Consider the following 19,151-nt stretch of genomic DNA (forward strand, 5'->3'; position numbering starts at 1 on the left):
TGTGAGGAGGGAGGGAGGGAGTGTGGGAGTGTGAGGAGGGAGGGAGTGTGAGGAGGGAGGGAGGGAGTGTGAGGAGGGAGGGAGGGAGTGTGAGGAGGGAGGGAGGGAGTGTGAGGAGGGAGGGAGGGAGGGAAAGAATTTGAGGAGGGAGGGGATGAGGGGAGGGAGTGAGAGGAGGGAGAGACTGAGAGGGAGTGTGAGGAGGGAGGGAGGGAGTGTGGGAGTGTGAGGAGGGAGGGAGTGTGAGGAGGGAGGGAGGGAGTGTGAGGAGGGAGGGAGGGAGTGTGAGGAGGGAGGGAGGGAAAGAATGTGAGGAGGGAGGGAGGGAAAGAATGTGAGGAGGGAGGGAGGGAAAGAATGTGAGGAGGGAGGGATGAGGGGAGGGAGTGAGAGGAGGGAGGGAGGGAGTGTGAGGAGGGAGGGGATGAGGGGAGGGAGTGAGAGGAGGGAGAGACTGAGAGGGAGTGTGAGGAGGGAGAGACTGAGAGGGAGTGTGAGGAGGGAGGGAGGGAGTGTGGGAGTGTGAGGAGGGAGGGAGTGTGAGGAGGGAGGGAGGGAGTGTGAGGAGGGAGGGAGGGAGTGTGAGGAGGGAGGAAGGGAGTGTGAGGAGGGAGAGAGGGAGGGAGGGAGTGTGAGAAGGGAGGGAGGGAGTGTGAGGAGGGAGGGAGGGAGTGTGAGGAGGGAGGAGGGAAAGTATGTGAGGAGGGAGGGGATGAGGGGAGGGAGTGAGAGGAGGAGAGACTGAGAGGGAGTGTGAGGAGGGAGAGACTGAGAGGGAGTGTGAGGAGGGAGGGAGGGAGTGTGGGAGGAGGGATGGACTGTGAGGAGGGAGGGAGTGTGAGGAGGGAGGGAGGGAGTGTGAGGAGGGAGGGAGGGAGTGTGAGGAGGGAGGGAGGTAGTGTGAGGAGGGAGGGAGGGTGAGGAGGGAGGGAAAGAATGTGAGGAGGGAGGGGATGAGGGGAGGGAGTGAGAGGAGGGAGAGACTGAGAGGGAGTGTGAGGAGGGAGGACTGAGAGGGATTGTGAGGAGGGAGGGAGGAGTGTGGGAGTGTGAGGAGGGAGGGAGTGTGAGGAGGGATAGAGGGAGTGTGAGGAGGGATAGAGGGAGTGTGAGGAGGGAAGGAGGGAGTGTGAGGAGGGAGGGAGGGAGTGTGAGGAGGGAGTATGAGGAGGGAGGGAGGGAGTGTGAGGAGGGAGGGAGGGAGGGAGTGTGAGGAGGGAGGGAGGGAAAGTATGTGAGGAGGGAGGGGATGAGGGGAGGGAGTGAGAGGAGGGAGAGACTGAGAGGGAGTGTGAGGGGGAGAGACTGAGAGGAGTGTGAGGAGGGAGGGAGGGAGTGTGGGAGTGTGAGGAGGGAGGGAGTGTGAGGAGGGAGGAGGGAGTGTGAGGAGGGAGGGAGGGAGTGTGAGGAGGGAGGGAGGGAGTGTGAGGAGGGAGGGAGGGAGGGAAAGAATTTGAGGAGGGAGGGGATGAGGGGAGGGAGTGAGAGGAGGGAGAGACTGAGAGGGAGTGTGAGGAGGGAGGGAGGGAGTGTGGGAGTGTGAGGAGGGAGGGAGTGTGAGGAGGGAGGGAGGGAGTGTGAGGAGGGAGGGAGGGAGTGTGAGGAGGGAGGGAGGGAAAGAATGTGAGGAGGGAGGGGATGAGGGGAGGGAGTCGAGAGGAGGGAGAGACTGAGAGGGAGTGTGAGGAGGGAGGGAGGGAGTGTGAGGTGGGAGGGAGGGAGTGTGAGGAGCGAGGGAGGGAGTGTGAGGAGGGAGGGAGGGAGTGTGAGGAGGGAGAGAGGGTGGGAGGGAGAGAGGGAGTGAGAGGGGGAGGAGGGAGTGATGTGGGAGGGAGGGAGGAGGGAGAGAGGGAGTGAGAGGGGGAGGAGGGAGTGAGGTTGGAGGAGGGAGTGTGAGGAGGGAGAGAGAGGGAGGGAGGGAGTGTGAGGAGGGAGGGAGGGAGTGTGAGGAGGGAGGAGGAGTGTGAGGAGGGAGAGAGAGAGGGGGAGGGAGAGAGGGAGTGAGAGGGGGAGGAGGGAGTGAGGTGGGAGGGAGGGAGTGTGAGGAGGGAGAGAGAGGGAGGGAGGGAGGGAGAGAGGGAGTGAGAGGGGGAGGAGAGAGTGAGGTGGGAGGGAGGGAGTGTGAGGAGGGAGAGGGAGGGAGGGAGTGTGAGGAGGGAGAGAGAGGAAGGGAGGGAGGGAGTGAGAGGGGAGGAGGTTGGGAGGGAGAGGGGGTGGAGGAGGGAGGGAGTGTGGAGAAGAGTGGGAGGGAGAGAGGGAGGGAGGGTGAGAGGGAGTGAGAGGGGGAGGAGGGAGTGAGGTGGGAGGGAGGGAGGGAGTGAGAGAGGGAGTGAGAGGGGGAGGAGGGAGTGAGGTGGGAGGGAGGGAGTGTGAGGAGGGAGAGAGAGGAGGGAGGGAGTGTGAGGAGGGAGGGAGGGAGTGTGAGGAGGGAGGGAGGGAGTGTGAGGAGCGAGGGAGGGAGTGTGAGGAGGGAGGGAGGGAGTGTGAGGAGGGAGGGAGGGAGTGTGAGGAGGGAGAGAGGGAGGGAGAGAGGGAGAGAGGGAGGGGGAGGAGGGAGTGAGGTGGGAGGGAGGGAGTGTGAGGAGGGAGAGAGAGGGAGGGAGGGAGGGAGAGAGGGAGTGAGAGGGGGAGGAGAGAGTGAGGTGGGAGGGAGGGAGTGTGAGGAGGGAGAGTGAGGGAGGGAGGGAGTGTGAGGAGGGAGAGAGAGGGAGGGAGGGAGGGAGTGAGAGGGGGAGGAGGTTGGGAGGGAGAGGGGGTGGAGGGAGGGAGGGAGAGGGGGTGGAGGGAGGGAGGGAGAGGGGGAGGAGGAGGGAGGGAGTGTGGAGAAGAGGGGGAGGGAGAGAGGGAGGGAGGTGGGAGGGAGTGAGACCCCACCATTGCTGTACCCCAGTGTTACACAGTGATAAACCTGTCTCCACCACTACTGTAACCCGGTGATACACAGACCTGTCTCCACCAGTACTGTACCTGGGTACCCCTGTGATACACAGGGACAGACTCGTCCCCACCAGTACTGTACCCTGGTACCCTGGTGATACACAGGGACAGACTCGTCCCCACCAGTACTGTACCCGGGTACCCCTGGTGATACACAGGGACAGACTCGTCCCCACCAGTACTGTACCCCGGTGTTACACAGTGACAGACCTGTCCCCACCAGTAATGACCCCCATTGGGAAGGGCTGGTGTACACAGTTATGTCAGAACCTCCAGGGACTGCAGAGGGATGCCACATGTCCCAAGCAGAGGCTGAGAGACCCCAGGCAGTGAGTGCAGTGAGCAGAGACTTGGGCCCTGACTTCACTGCTGGATATGTATACCCAAGATGGGGCAAGTGAATGAGGTCAAGGGTGCAGGGAAGGTGTTTCTGACATTGTTGACAATGAGGTGAGCATGTGCTGTTGAAGGCCACCTCTCCATGCCCAGGTTGTCTGTGCCAGCTGCCAGCAGAAGAGCCTCACATTAATAAGTTGGTGAACACACCGGCCAGACGCAGGAACACTGCAGCTCTGTGTACTGTCACCCCTCACTCATGATGTATGGGTTGCTGTGTGAGAGTCTGCATGACTTCATCAAGGAATCCTATGGGGACGATGTGTGGAAGCTGGTACGGGAGCGAGCTGACGTCAGACTTCACTCCTTTGTTACTCATGAGGTAAACAGCACCAATTCACACCTTTTATGTTTGATCTAGTCATCTGAGGTGGGAGAAAGTTTACCGCTTTTAGACTGCAATGTGGGAAAATCACAGAAAAATTAACATAATTACTGCCCGTGTGGTTGTTCACACTGGACCCCTTTGTGGACTGCAAGTCCCTGAGTGTGACAGTCCTGGGGGTTGGACAGGAAGTCGAGTGGATGACTGACAATTAATGTATCTGGTACGATTTACACTGCAGGCTTTCTCCAATAATTTGTAGGGATCCTGCAGGATCAATCGCGCAGCAGGAATTCCTGCACTTCCCTTTCTCGGCTGTGCGCGTAGCGGTAAAATTCCATGATTGTGCCCTTAATAGCTGCAGAATAGGAACCATAATTGTTCCAGCCACAAGGACATATGCCCTGAGATTCCACATTGACTATGATTGGAGATAATAAATTAACACCATGTGCTAACAGAAAAGGAAAACTGTATAAAATCAGTTGGGAATAGCAGGAGAAATTTCAGCCAATGTTTGCTTCCAGTAACAGAGAAGGTAATTCCTCTGGTGGCTGATTCAAATGCACCTCCTTTGTTTGGACGCTCGTGGTTAGCTGAGCTCCAGTTAGATTAGTCAAAGATCTTTTCACGAGGACAGTAGGCTATCAGCATAGATGCTGGATCAGTGTTACAAGAGAAGTATACGGACATATTCAGGCAAGAGTTGGGTAAAATGAAGGAATTCAAGGCAACTTTCCTTGTTTTTTTTTTTTTTTTTTTTTTTTTTTTTTTTTTTTTTTTTTAAATTTTTTTATTTTTCACACCATAAATCACATTAGCCATGATATACACTATTTCTTTTCACACATATACAGTGACTTTTTCTCCCCCCCCCCCTTTCCTCCCAAACCACCCCCCCACCCCCCCCTCTCATCCATTTTAGGTATACAATCTAGGTTGCGTTAAGCCAGTCAGACAATGTTGTCATTCAACCAAATTACACCAGAAATTCTACTGAGTCCATTCTTTTCTTTCCTTCTCCTTCCATCAACTTAGGTAATGTTTGTCCCCGGTAGGTTTTTGCTATTGTATTTAATGTAAGGCTCCTATACTTGTTCGAATATTTCAATGTTATTTCTTAACCAATATGTTATTTTTTCTAATGGAATACATTTATTCATTTAAATTTGGTAGTTTCTTCCTTTTAATTTGGTTATGTATTCCATTAATATTTAAAGACATATAGTTCAGCGTAGCCCTTTTATATTTTGTTTATCTTCTCTTTCCGTTTTTCCATCATTACCTTTCCTCCTTTCCCATTTCTGTTTTCTTATTTTCAACTCTTTATAAGACAACATTCCTACAACATCTAACATTTTCCTTATTCTCCTATTTCTATCTTATTTATCCCCAATCTCCCCTTCACCTCCTGAGTTGTCCTTTATCCCTTGTCGGACAACCACATCTCCCCTCTCCATTTGGATTTGCGAATCCACTCGCAAGCGTCAACTGATTTTGCAGTGACCGCTATTTCCCCCCCCCCCGCCTCCCCCAGAAAAGATTTCACTTTTCATATGTCACAAAGGTCCCTCTTTTAATTCCCTCCTTATTCTCTCTATTCCATTACCTTCCCTTATTAATTCTTGTCTATACTATCCATATTTTCCTCTAAGTACAGATACATTCATGTATGCTCATTGTCTCTATTCACTCTTATACCTCTTTACCTGCATACATATCAATCGTGATCATTTTTACTCTCATTACCCGTCTTCATCCCTCAGTCTATTTTTGTCTTTACCCACATACATATCAGTCGTGATCATTTTAACTCTCATTACCCGTCTTCCTCCCTCAGTCTATTTTTGTAATTGTTCTGCAAATTTTCGTGCTTCTTCTGGATCCGCGAATAGTCTGTTTTGTTTTCCTGGAATAAATATTTTCAATACCGCTGGATGCTTTAGTATAAATTTATACCCTTTCTTCCATAAAATCGCCTTTGCTGTATTGAACTCTTTTCTCTTCTTTAGGAGTTCAAAACTTATATCTGGATAAATGAAGATTTTTTGCCCTTTATACTCCAGTGGTTTGTTGCCCTCTCTTACTTTTTCCATTGTCTTCTCCAGTACCTTTTCTCTTGTAGTATATCTTAGGAATTTTACTACAATAGATCTTGGTTTTTGTTGTGGTTGTGGTTTAGAGGCCAATACTCTATGTGCCCTTTCTATTTCCATTTCATGCTGTAGTTCTGGACATCCTAGGGTCTTAGGGATCCACTCTTTTATAAACTCCCTCATATTCTTGCCTTCTTCATCTTCCTTAAGGCCCACTATCTTTATGTTATTTCTTCTGTTATGGTTTTCCATTGTATCTATTTTTTGAGCTAGTAGTTCTTGTGTCTCTTTAGTTTTTTTATTAGATTCCTCCAATTTCTTTTTTAAGTCTTCTACCTCCATTTCTGCTGCTACTGCCCGCTCTTCCATCTTGTCCATTTTCTTTCCCATTTCTGTTAAGGTCATCTCCATTTTATTTATTTTCTCTTCTGTGTTGTTTATTCTTTTTCTTAAATCCTTAAATTCCTGTGTTTGCCATTCTCTAAATGATTCCATGTATCCTCTAATAAGAGCAAGTATATCCTTTACCTTGCCTCTCTTTTCTTCTTCTATTTCACCATACTCTTCCTCTTCTTCTTCCTCTGGGTTGGCCATCTGTTGTTTCTTTGCTGCCCTTTCCTCCTCTTCTATCTTGTTTCTATTGTCTTCTGTGGTCTCTTCTTGCTGCAGGTGTTCTGCAGCTGTCGTTGCCGGCTGTGGAGATCGACTCCCCAGCTGGTCCCCCCTCCCGTCGGTGTGTTTTTTTTCATTCGCATCGCGCATGCGCGAAACTTCGCGCATGCGCGGTTGCGCACTTTTGTTCGGCTCTGCGAGCCATTTTTGTAGTCCATTATTTACCGACCTGAGGGAGCGGGTTTTTCTCTCCGCAGCGGGCCTCTTCGGACAGGTAAGGCCTTCACCTTTTTCCTCCTTTGTCTTCTCTTCCTCTCTTCTTACCGTTGCTTTCGACTTTTCTTTTTTTGTCGCCATCTTCTTTCCACCTTTATACTCACTTTTCTGTAACTTTTGTTTCTGTGCCTTTGTGTTTTCTCTTGTTTTTCCCGACTTTTCTGGAGAGGGCTGGAGTTCACCGTCCGGCCACTACTCCATCACGTGACTCCTCCGCAACTTTCCTTGTTGAGGTGAACGTGGTTCCTGTTTTCCATAAAGCCCGTAATGTACCAAATGATCTACGAACCACTGTTGAAAGGAATTGGACTGCATGCAACATGAAGGGGTGATTGTTCTGGTTGAATTCAGTGAATGGGCAACCTTACTAGCATGCATTCCTAAAGTGGATGGACAAGTTAGATCGTATGGTGATTACAAGGTAACCATCAACAAGAACATTCATTGTGGTATATAGAAATGAATAAATGTATTCCATTAGAAAAAATAACATATAGTTTAAGAAATAATATTGAAATATTCGAACAAATATGGGAGCCTTACATTAAATACAACAGCGAAAACCTACCGGGGACAATCATTACCTAAGTTAACGGAAGGAAAAGGAAATGAAAAGAATGGACTCAGTAGAATTTCTGGTGTATTTTTATTGAATGACAACATTGTCTGACTGGTTTAATGTATCCTAGATTGTATACCTTAAATGGACGGGAGGGGGGAGGTAGGGAGGGTGGGATGGGAGGAGGGGGGGGGGAGAAAATGGCACTGTATATGTGTGAAAAGGAAAAAGTGTGTACCATGGTTAATGTGATTTATGGTGTGAAAAATAAAAAATTTAAAAAAAAACAAGAACATTCATTGTGATCGGTACCTGATTCCCACTCCAACAGAAGTGTGCAGCAAGTTGGTAGGAGAGAAGTTCTTGAAAATTGATCTCATGTGTGTCTATCAGACACATTATAACACGGGAGTACAATGCTAGTCTCTGTGTAATACCGGGGTACAGTATTGGTGGGAATGGATCTGTCCCTGTGTAACACCAGGGTACAATGCTGGTGGGGACAGGTCTGCCACTGTGTAACACCAGGGTACAGTGCTGGTGGGAATGGTTCTGACCCTGTGTAACTCTGGGGTACTGTACTGGTGGGGACGGGTCTGTCCCTGTGTAACACCAGGGTACAGTACTGGTGGGGACGGGTCAGTCACTGTGGTATGTGGTACCTGGTGGAACCCCAGACAGAGGACTGTCAACCGGTGTGGACCCAGACAGAGAGATGAAGTTGGTGGGGACCTAGGTTGTGGGGATCCAGATGGTGGATTCCCAGATGGAGGACTGCCAGATGGTGAAGTCCCTGATGGTGGGGACCCAGATGGTCTGGCCCCATATGGTAGGGACCCAGAGGAGGTCCCAGACAGCGGTGTCTTACCCCTACTCTAACCTCATTATGGTTGCCCTGCCTCAGGTCTACAGTGAGAGCGTCATCCCCCGCATTGCCATGGCAGCCAGTGGGGTCACCGGCACTCCCTACAGCGAGCTGATGAACTCCTGGGGCATCTATTTCCTGGGATTCGTGGGGAAATACGGATACGATAGGATCCTCAAGGTCAGTGCTGATTGGACAGGAGCTGAGGGGGAAGGGCTGCATATGATGGGGACCGGCCCATATTTTGGGACAAGGAGAGAGGGAGGTTGGTGAGGGAGACGGTCGTTCCTGTGGGCAAGGAGGAAGGGAGAGGGGTGTAGGAGAGGGACATTCCTGTGGACAGGGAGGGAGGTGGGTATGGGTGAAGCACATTCCTGTGTTAGGGAGGAAGAACCAATGCTACAGCACAGAAAACAGGCCTTTTGGCCCCTCTAGTCTGTGCTCACCACTATTCCACTAGTCCCAATAACCTGCTTCCATTCCATAACCCTGCAGAACTCTCCCATCCATGTATCCATCCAATTTACTTTTAAAACAAACCTATATTCACCAAGTCAGATGGCAGCTCATTTCACACTCCTATCACTTTCTGAGTGAAAAAGTTTCCCCTCATGTTCCCCCTAAACCTTTCGCCTTCAGTTTAAAACTATCACCTCTTGTATTTTTCTCCCCCAATCTCAGTGGAAAGAGCCTACTTGCATTTTCTCTGTCTATACCTCTCATAATTTTGTAAACCTCTATCAAATATCCCCGCATTCTTCTACGTTCCAAGGAATAAAGTCTTAACCTGTTTAATCTTTCCCTGTAATTCAATTCCTGAAGACCCAGAAACATCCTAGTAAATCTTCTCTTAACTCTTTCAATCTTACTGACATCCTTCCTGTAGTTAGGCAACCAGAATTGCACACAATACTCCAAATTTGGCCTCACCAATGTCTTATACAACGTCAATGTAACATCCTAACCCCGATACACAGTACTTTGATTTACAAAGGCCAAGATGCCAAAAGCTTTCTTTACAACCCTGTCCACCTGCGATGCCACTTTCATAGAACAATGTACCTGTATCCCCAAGTCTCCTTGCTCCTCCGCACTTCTCAGTGCCCGATCATTTACTGTACATTCTTCCATGGTTTGTCCTTCCAAAATGCATCACCTCACACTTGTCTGCATTAAACTCCATCATCCATTTACTAGCCTATTCTCCCAGTTGGTCCAGATCCCTCTGCAAGCTTTGAAAATCTTCTTCACTGTCCACAGCGCCTCCTATCTTTATGTCATCAGCAAACTTGCTGATCCAATTTACCACATTATCATCCAGATCACTGATATAGACGACAAACAACATTGGTCCCAACACAGATCCCTGAGGCACATCACTTGTCACAGGCCTTCAGTCTTAGAAGCAAGCATCCACTACCACTCTGTTTTCTCCCACACAGCCAATTTCAAATCCAGTTTACAACCTCTCCATGGATACTTAAGTGAACCAACTCCCATGTGGGACCTTGTTGAAGGCCTTACTAAAGTCCATGTAGACAACATCCACAGCTTTTCCTTCATCTACCTTCTTGGTAACTTCCTCAAAAAAGTCTACAAGATTAATTAAATACGACCTACCACGCACAAAGCCACGCTGACTGTCCTTAATCAGCCCATGGCTGTCCAAATACCTATATATCCTATCCCTCAGAACACCTTCCAATAATTTACCCACTACTGACATCAAGCTCACTGGTCTATAGTTACCTGGTTTACTTTTAGAGCCCCTTTAAACAACAGGACCACATGAGCTACCCTCCAATCCTCTGGCACCTCACCTGTGGCTAAGGACATTTTGAATATATCCATCAGGGCCCTGCAATTTTCACACTCGTCTCCCTCAAGAACATAGATCATTGACCTTGGGGTTCAAATCCACACATCCCTCAAGGTTGCCACACAGGTTGATTGGATAGTTAAGAAGACCCATGGGATGCTGGGATTCATTAATAGGGGATTGAATTCAGGAGTAGAGAGGTCATGTTACAAATCTCTGCTGAGACCACACTTAAAAGAGTATTGTGTTCAGTTCTGGTCACCTCATTCCAGCAAGGATGTGGCAGCAATGGAGAGGGGGCAGAGGAGATTGACCAGGATGTTGCCTGGATTGGGAAACAAGTCTCATAAAGTGAGGTTAGCAGAGCTGGGACTTTGCTCTTTGGAGTCTAGAAGGATGAGAGGAGACTTGGTAGAGGTCTACAAGATTATGAGAGGCATAGACAGGGTGAACAGCCAGTACCTGTTTCCCAGGGCAGGATCAGCAAACACCAGAGGACACCTGTACAAAGTGAAGGGAGGGAAGTTTAGGGGAGATGTCAGGGGTAAGTTTATTTTTACACAGAGTTGTGGGGCCCTGGAATGGTGGTCGAGGCTGGAACATTACAGGCATTTTAGAGATTCTTAGATAGATTCATGGATGGAAGAAAGATAGAGGGTTATGGGGTAGGGAGGGTTTTTTTTAAGGAATATATGGATCAGCACAACATTGAGGGCTGAAGGGCCTGAACTGCGCTGTAGTGTTCTGTGTTCTTTTTATACATAACCAATGTGTCGAGCCTCAGCCCTTTAAGGTGTGAGTAAAATGTAGACAGGTGTCTAAACTAAAAGGTAAGAGGGCAGGGATGGGGTGTGGGGGTGCATGGTCCCAAAGGCAGGAAGTAATGGGTGGAGAAGGGAGAGAGGGCACAGCAAACTGCGGGAGGAAGGATGGCTCTGGGAATAGGGATAGACGGCAATGCTGAGGACTGCTTTTAAATATGTAGTCATGAGAAGATGAGTGAACACAGAACAGAACACAGGAGGAGGCCCTTCGGCCCCAAGTGTCTGTGCTGAACGTGGTTCAAATGAAACCACGTCCTGACCCGAGACATCCCTCTATCCCCTTCCTGTCCAAGTGTGTCGAGAAACCTCTTGCCCGCCACAGTTGTCTCTCCCTCCGCCACTCCTGCGATTCTGGCACACCCCATCCCTGTGTGGACTCTGTACTCCCTGGGTGCACAGGGAAACTCTCCCTGGTTGCAGATGGCCCAGATGGAGATGTTGGAAAAACGAGAGGTGGAAAGTGAAGCATAGACCACTGACCATGAGGCCAGGACACGCAGGGCACAGCAGCGCTGGACTCTCTCAGCAGGCCAAGGGGCTTGGTCCTGGGCCAGTCGTCAGGCCCCAGAGCCAGGCTCCCTGTAGGACTGGCTGCCGAGGGGGACGAGGAAGGAGTCTGAGGGAAACCATGACTATTATGTTGTCTGTGTGTGAGTGGCTACCCCTCACACTGCTTCTTGTCCCCAACAGGTCCTGGGCAGGCATGTGCGTGACTTTGTGAATGGACTGGATAATCTGCATGAGTATCTGCGTTTCAGTTACCCCAAGGTACAGCCTCCCACCTTCTTCTGCCAGGAGGAGTCGGCTACGGGAGTTACCCTTCACTACAGGTATAGCAGGGAGGGTCCTGCGGTCAGGGGTGTGTCCTGGGGTTAAGGGGAGGATCCCAGGGTCAGGGGGCAGGACCTGGGATCAGGATGCAGGTCCTGGGGTCAGGTGGAGGGCCCTGGGGTCAGGGGAGCGTCCTGGAGTCAGGGAGAGGGTGCTGCTGTGGTCAGGGAGAAGGTCCTGGGGTCAGGAGGAGGGTCCCGGGGTCAGGAGGAGGGTCCTGGGGTGGCACAGGCTCATGGACTGAAATGGCTGTAACTGTGCTGTGTGTAAATTTAAGATTGAACCATTAACCCTGGTTCTGATGGTTGTGAACAGGAGTAAACGGAGGGGATACCTTCATTACGCCATGGGCCAGCTGCGGCAGATGGGCAAGCAGTTCTATGATACAGACATCCACGTCGAAGTGTTGTCAGAGCAGTCAGTGGGAGATTACTCACACGTGACCATGAGGTACGAGCAGCAGTTCCTGCAGCGACCCCGACCCCGACCTTTCCTGTGGTGACTCCGACCTTTCTCGCGGTGAATCTGTGGACTTTGTTGCCGAAGACATTTGTGGAGGCCAGGTCATTGGGTCTGTTTAAGACAGAGATTGACAGATTCTTGATTAGCTAAGGCATCAAAGGTTATGGGGAGAAGGCAGGGCAGTGGAGCTGAGTGGGGATATGGATCAGCTCATGATTAAGTGGTGGGGCAGACTCAATGGGCTGAATGGCCTATTTCTACTCCTATACCTGACATTCTTGTACATGCCAGGATGCAGGAGAGACAGAGGTGCCCTGCCTTGGTCACAGCCCACAAGTCCACAGGTGAAAGGTGGTCAAGGTGCTCCCTCCCCTCTTTGCTCAGCAGATGACCCCTGTGCTCCTCCTGATGAGAACTCCCCTCGGTCCCATCATCCTCTTCCCCACTCTCTCCTGCACCTCCCACCCCAGCCTGTTCATGCTCATCCACTGCCCTCAGCTACCATTGTGCACCCTGGTTCCTTGCAACCCCTCTCCTGCCTGCTCACATGCTGTCCCACTACCCTCACCCCATCCTGCCCCTTCCCCTCACTCCCTCCCCCTCATTAGAAATGGGAAAAAGGATTATGAAAGTAAATTGGCACAAAATATAAAAACAGAAAGCAAAAAATTTTATAAATATATAAAACGGAAGAGGGTGGCCAGAGTTAACATAGGACCCTTGGAGGATGAGAAAGGAAAACTGGTAGCAAAAAATGAGGAAATGGCCGAGGCATTGAACAAATATTTTGTGTCAGTCTTCATGGTGGAAGACATGTCCAGCATGCCCAAGTGCGGAGTTAAGGATGCAAATGTTGGGGAGGGCCTTGATAAAATAATTGTTACAAAGGAAGTAGAGATGGAGAAACTCATTGGACTAAAGTCAGACAAATCACCTGGTCCTGATGATATGTATCCAAGGGTTCTGAAGGAAATGGCAGAAGTTATAGTTGATGCATTGGTGGTCATAGACCAAAATTCCTTGGATTCTGGGCAGATCCCGGCAGACTGGAAGACAGCAAATGTCACGCCACTTTTTAAGAAGGGATGTAGGCAGAAGACTGGAAATTATCGGCCAATTAGCTTGACGTCTGTAGTTGGAAAAATGCTTGAAGCCGTCATTAAAGATGAAATAGTGAAACTTTTGGAATGTAGGGGTTCAATCAGGCAGACGCAGCATGGTTTTAGAAAGGGAAGATCTTGTTTGACAAATTTGTTAGGATTCTTTGAGGATATAATGGATGCGTTGGATAGAGAGGAACAGGTTGATGTTGTATATTTGGATTTCCAGAAAGCATTTGATAAGGTGCTGCACAATCAGAAAGTTACAGCAAAGTGGAGTTCGGGGAAGTCTATTGGCCTGGATTGAAAATTGGTTGTCTGACAGGAGGCAGAGAGTCGGGATAAATGGGAGTTTTTCAGGTTGGCAGAGAGTGGTAAGTGGGGTGCCGCAGGGGTCGGTGTTAGGCCCACAACTGTTCATCATTTACATTGATGACTTGGAGGAGGGGACAAAATGTGGTGTAGCCAAGTTTGCAGATGACACCAAATTGAGTGGAAGAGCAAATTGTAATGAGGATGTGGAGAGTCTGCAGAGGGATAGAGTTAAGCTGGATGAGCGGGCAAAGGTCTGGCAGATGGAGTACAATGTTAGTAAGTGTGAGGTTATCCACTTTGGCAAGAAAAATAAAAGAGCTGAATATTATTTAAAGGGTGAAAAACTACAGCATGCTGTTGTGCAGAGGGACTTGGGAGGGCTTGTGCATGAATCGCAAAAAGTTAGGTTGCAGGTTCAGCAGGTTATTAAGAAGGCAAATGGAATGTTGGCCTTCATCGCCAGAGGAATTGAATTCAGGAGTAGGGAGGTCATGTTGCAACTGTACAAGGTGAGACCGCACCTGGAGTACTGTGTCCAGTTCTGGTCTCCATATTTGAGGAAGGATATATTGGCTTTGGAGACGGTCCAGAGGAGGTTTACTAGGTTGATCCCTGGGATGAAGGGGTTGACTTACGATGAAAGATTAAATCGTCTAGAATTGTATTTGCTCGAGTTCAGAAGAATGAGAGGAGATCTTATAGAAACATATAGGACTATGAAGGATATGGATAGGATAGATGTAGGAAGTTTTTTTGAGCTGTTCAGGGAAACTCAAACCAGAGGACACAGTCTCAAGATTCGGGGGAGTAGATTTAGGACAGAGATGAGGAAAAATAGTTTTTCCCAGAGAGTAGTGAATGTTTGGAATTCTCTAACCAGGGAAGTGGTTGAGGCTGCTTCATGAAACATATTTAAAATTCGGTTAGAAAAATTTTTACATGATAGAGGAATTAGGGGATATGGGGAGAAGGCAGGTAGGTGGAGTTAGGTCATAAGTTAGATCAGCCATGATCGTATTGAATGGCGGAGCAGGCTTGATGGGCCATTTTTGGCCAACTCCTGTTCCTACGTCCTATGTTCCTATTGGCTCCCACACAACCCCTTCTATCCCCTACCACCCCTTCCTCCTCACCCCTTCCCCCACCCTCTCTCACCCTTCCCCTTCCTCTCATTCCCTCCCCCTCCTTCCCACCCTCGACCTCTCCCACCCCTCCCCCTCCTTCCCACCCTCGACCTCTCCCACCCATCCCCCTCCTTCCCACCCTTTCTCACACCCTTTCCCCTCACTAACGTTGTCTGTTCCTTGAGCCAGGTTGAACTTTGATAATTCTGCCTACCGCTACATTCAGAAGGAGGACACAGATGAGCAGGAAATGTTGCCATTCACCAGCGACTTCTTCTTTGAAGTTTTCCCATTCAACATTGTCTTCAGACAGGTACCTTCCTCTCTCCCTGCTGTGGCTTAGCCAGTCGACATCCCTCTGATTCCTGCTCTCCCCTCTCCTCCCTCTCCATTCCCCCTCTCCCTCCCACTATGCCAGAGTGAGACCGAAGGGAGGAAGTCTAGCCCCTCTTGTCCTGATCATTGAACCAGCAAAACCATGAAAACGATCAGCAACTTAGCAGCTTGCTCACTTTCTGGTGTCAGGATGTCATGGCATCACGGTGTCAGGGTGGGTTAACGTGTGTCACGGTGTCAGGGTGGGTTGACGTGTGTCACGAAGTCAGGGTGGGTTAACGTGTGTCACGGTGTCAGGGTGGGTTAACGTGTGTCACGGTGTCAGGGTGGGTTGACGTGTGTCACGAAGTCAGGGTGGGTTAACGTGTGTCACGAAGTCAGGGTGGGTTAACGTGTGTCACGGTGTCAGGGTGGGTTAACGTGTGTCACGGTGTCAGGGTGGGTTGACGTGTGTCACGAAGTCAGGGTGGGTTAACGTGTGTCACGGTGTCAGGGTGGGTTAACGTGTGTCACGGTGTCAGGGTGGGTTGACGTGTGTCACGAAGTCAGGGTGGGTTAACGTGTGTCACGAAGTCAGGGTGGGTTAACGTGTGTCACGGTGTCAGGGTGGGTTAACGTGTGTCACGGTGTCAGGGTGGGTTGACGTGTGTCACGGTGTCAAGCTGGTTGACGTGTGTCACGAAGTCAGGGTGGGTTAACGTGTGTCACGAAGTCAGGGTGGGTTAACGTGTGTCACGGTGTCAGGGTGGGTTGACGTGTGTCACGGTGTCAGGGTGGGTTAACGTGTGTCACGGTGTCAGGGTGGGTTGACGTGTGTCACGGTGTCAAGCTGGTTGACGTGTGTCACGAAGTCAGGGTGGGTTAACGTGTGTCACGAAGTCAGGGTGGGTTAACGTGTGTCACGGTGTCAGGGTGGGTTAACGTGTGTCACGGTGTCAGGGTGGGTTGACGTGTGTCACGGTGTCAAGCTGGTTGACGTGTGTCACGAAGTCAGGGTGGGTTAACGTGTGTCACGAAGTCAGGGTGGGTTAACGTGTGTCACGGTGTCAGGGTGGGTTAACGTGTGTCACGGTGTCAGGGTGGGTTGACGTGTGTCACGGTGTCAAGCTGGTTGACGTGTGTCACGAAGTCAGGGTGGGTTAACGTGTGTCACGAAGTCAGGGTGGGTTAACGTGTGTCACGGTGTCAGGGTGGGTTGACGTGTGTCACGGTGTCAGGGTGGGTTGACGTGTGTCACGAAGTCAGGGTGGGTTAACGTGTGTCACGGTGTCAAGCTGGTTGACGTGTGTCACGGTGTCAAGCTGGTTGACGTGTGTCACGATGTCAGGGTGGGTTGACGTGTGTCACGGTGTCAGGGTGGGTTGACGTGTGTCACGGTGTCAAGCTGGTTGACGTGTGTCACGATGTCAGGGTGGGTTAACGTGTGTCACGGTGTCAGGGTGGGTTGACGTGTGTCACAGTGTCAAGCTGGTTGACGTGTGTCACGAAGTCAGGGTGGGTTAACGTGTGTCACGAAGTCAGGGTGGGTTAACGTGTGTCACGATGTCAGGGTGGGTTGACGTGTGTCACGGTGTCAAGCTGGTTGACGTGTGTCACGAAGTCAGGGTGGGTTAACGTGTGTCACGAAGTCAGGGTGGGTTAACGTGTGTCACGGTGTCAGGGTGGGTTGACGTGTGTCACGGTGTCAAGCTGGTTGACGTGTGTCACGAAGTCAGGGTGGGTTAACGTGTGTCACGAAGTCAGGGTGGGTTAACGTGTGTCACGATGTCAGGGTGGGTTGACGTGTGTCACGGTGTCAGGGTGGGTTGACGTGTGTCACGAAGTCAGGGTGGGTTAACGTGTGTCACGGTGTCAAGCTGGTTGACGTGTGTCACGGTGTCAAGCTGGTTGACGTGTGTCACGATGTCAGGGTGGGTTGACGTGTGTCACGGTGTCAGGGTGGGTTGACGTGTGTCACGGTGTCAAGCTGGTTGACGTGTGTCACGATGTCAGGGTGGGTTAACGTGTGTCACGGTGTCAGGGTGGGTTGACGTGTGTCACGGTGTCAAGCTGGTTGACGTGTGTCACGAAGTCAGGGTGGGTTAACGTGTGTCACGAAGTCAGGGTGGGTTAACGTGTGTCACGATGTCAGGGTGGGTTGACGTGTGTCACGGTGTCAGGGTGGGTTGACGTGTGTCACGAAGTCAGGGTGGGTTAACGTGTGTCACGGTGTCAAGCTGGTTGACGTGTGTCACGGTGTCAAGCTGGTTGACGTGTGTCACGATGTCAGGGTGGGTTGACGTGTGTCACGGTGTCAGGGTGGGTTGACGTGTGTCACGAAGTCAGGGTGGGTTAACGTGTGTCACGGTGTCAGGGTGGGTTGACGTGTGTCACGAAGTCAGGGTGGGTTAACGTGTGTCACGGTGTCAGGGTGGGTTGACGTGTGTCACGAAGTCAGGGTGGGTTGACGTGTGTCACGGTGTCAGGGTGGGTTGACGTGTGTCACGGTGTCAGGGTGGGTTGACGTGTGTCACGAAGTCAGGGTGGGTTAACGTGTGTCACGGTGTCAGGGTGGGTTGACGTGTGTCACGAAGTCAGGGTGGGTTGACGTGTGTCACGGTGTCAGGGTGGGTTGACGTGTGTCACGAAGTCAGGGTGGGTTAACGTGTGTCACGATGTCAGGGTGGGTTGAAGTGTGTCACGGTGTCAGGGTGGGTTGACGTGTGTCACGAAGTCAGGGTGGGTTAACGTGTGTCACGGTGTCAAGCTGGTTGACGTGTGTCACGGTGTCAAGCTGGTTGACGTGTGTCACGGTGTCAAGCTGGTTGACGTGTGTCACGATGTCAGGGTGGGTTGACGTGTGTCACGAAGTCAGGGTGGGTTGACGTGTGTCACGGTGTCAGGGTGGGTTGACGTGTGCCAAGAAGTCAGGGTGGGTTAACGTGTGTCACGGTGTCAGGATGGGTTGACGTGTGTCACGGTGTCAAGCTGGTTGACGTGTGTCACGATGTCAGGGTGGGTTGACGTGTGTCACGAAGTCAGGGTGGGTTGACGTGTGTCACGGTGTCAGGGTGGGTTGACGTGTGTCACGAAGTCAGGGTGGGTTAACGTGTGTCACGGTGTCAGGATGGGTTGACGTGTGTCACGGTGTCAGGATGGGTTGACGTGTGTCACGGTGTCAGGGTGGGTTGACGTGTGTCACGAAGTCAGGGTGGGTTAACGTGTGTCACGGTGTCAAGCAGGTTGACGTGTGTCACGATGTCAGGGTGGGTTGACGTGTGTCACGGTGTCAAGCTGGTTGACGTGTGTCATGAAGTCAGGGTGGGTTAACGTGTGTCACGATGTCAGGGTGGGTTGACGTGTGTCACGGTGTCAGGGTGGGTTGACGTGTGTCACGATGTCAGGGTGGGTTGACGTGTGTCACGATGTCAGGGTGGGTTGACGTGTGTCACGATGTCAGGATGGGTTGACGTGTGTCACGGTGTCAGGGTGGGTTGACGTGTGTCACGAAGTCAGGGTGGGTTAACGTGTGTTACGGTGTCAAGCTGGTTGACGTGTGTCACGGTATCAAGCTGGTTGACGTGTGTCACGGTGTCAGGGTGGGTTGACGTGTGTCACGGTGTCAGGGTGGGTTGACGTGTGTCACGAAGTCAGGGTGGGTTAACGTGTGTCACGGTGTCAAGCTGGTTGACGTGTGTCACGGTGTCAAGCTGGTTGATGTGTGTCACGATGTCAGGGTGGGTTGACGTGTGTCACGATGTCAGGATGGGTTGACGTGTGTCACGGTGTCAGACTGGGTTGACGTGTGTCACGAAGTCAGGGTGGGTTAACGTGTGTCACGGTGTCAGGATGCGTTGACGTGTGTCACGGTGTCAGGGTGGGTTGACGTGTGTCACGAAGTCAGGGTGGGTTAACGTGTGTCACGGTGTCAAGCAGGTTGACGTGTGTCACGATGTCAGGGTGGGTTGACGTGTGTCACGGTGTCAAGCTGGTTGACGTGTGTCATGAAGTCAGGGTGGGTTACGTGTGTCACGATGTCAGGGTGGGTTGACGTGTGTCACGGTGTCAGGGTGGGTTGACGTGTGTCACGATGTCAGGGTGGGTTGACGTGTGTCACGGTGTCAGGGTGGGTTGACGTGTGTCACGATGTCAGGGTGGGTTGACGTGTGTCACGATGTCAGGATGGGTTGACGTGTGTCACGGTGTCAGGGTGGGTTGACGTGTGTCACGAAGTCAGGGTGGGTTAACGTGTGTCACGGTGTCAAGCTGGTTGACGTGTGTCACGGTATCAAGCT

General features: G+C 51.1%; 1 protein-coding gene across 3 annotated transcripts in view; it reads left to right on the plus strand.

Moving 5' to 3' along the window:
* The first annotated feature begins 2,900 nt into the window (after positions 1 to 2,900).
* Positions 2,901 to 19,151, plus strand: part of LOC138747528 (soluble guanylate cyclase 88E-like) — a 51,668-nt gene continuing 35,417 nt past the window's right edge. For 2 of the 3 annotated variants that reach the window (XM_069906816.1, XM_069906817.1), the window contains exons 1-5: positions 2,903 to 3,655; positions 8,106 to 8,246; positions 11,400 to 11,539; positions 11,856 to 11,990; positions 14,731 to 14,854. In XM_069906816.1, the coding sequence (XP_069762917.1) occupies positions 3,533 to 3,655; positions 8,106 to 8,246; positions 11,400 to 11,539; positions 11,856 to 11,990; positions 14,731 to 14,854 (663 nt within the window). In that variant the 5' untranslated portion in view covers positions 2,903 to 3,532. Of the gene's footprint in view, positions 3,656 to 8,105; positions 8,247 to 11,399; positions 11,540 to 11,855; positions 11,991 to 14,730; positions 14,855 to 19,151 lie in introns of all 3 variants that reach the window. The other variant, XM_069906818.1, reaches the window with a different exon arrangement.

This window comes from Narcine bancroftii, chromosome 12 (genome assembly GCF_036971445.1).
Source record: "Narcine bancroftii isolate sNarBan1 chromosome 12, sNarBan1.hap1, whole genome shotgun sequence".
In the NCBI taxonomy this organism is placed as follows: Eukaryota; Metazoa; Chordata; class Chondrichthyes; order Torpediniformes; family Narcinidae; genus Narcine; species Narcine bancroftii.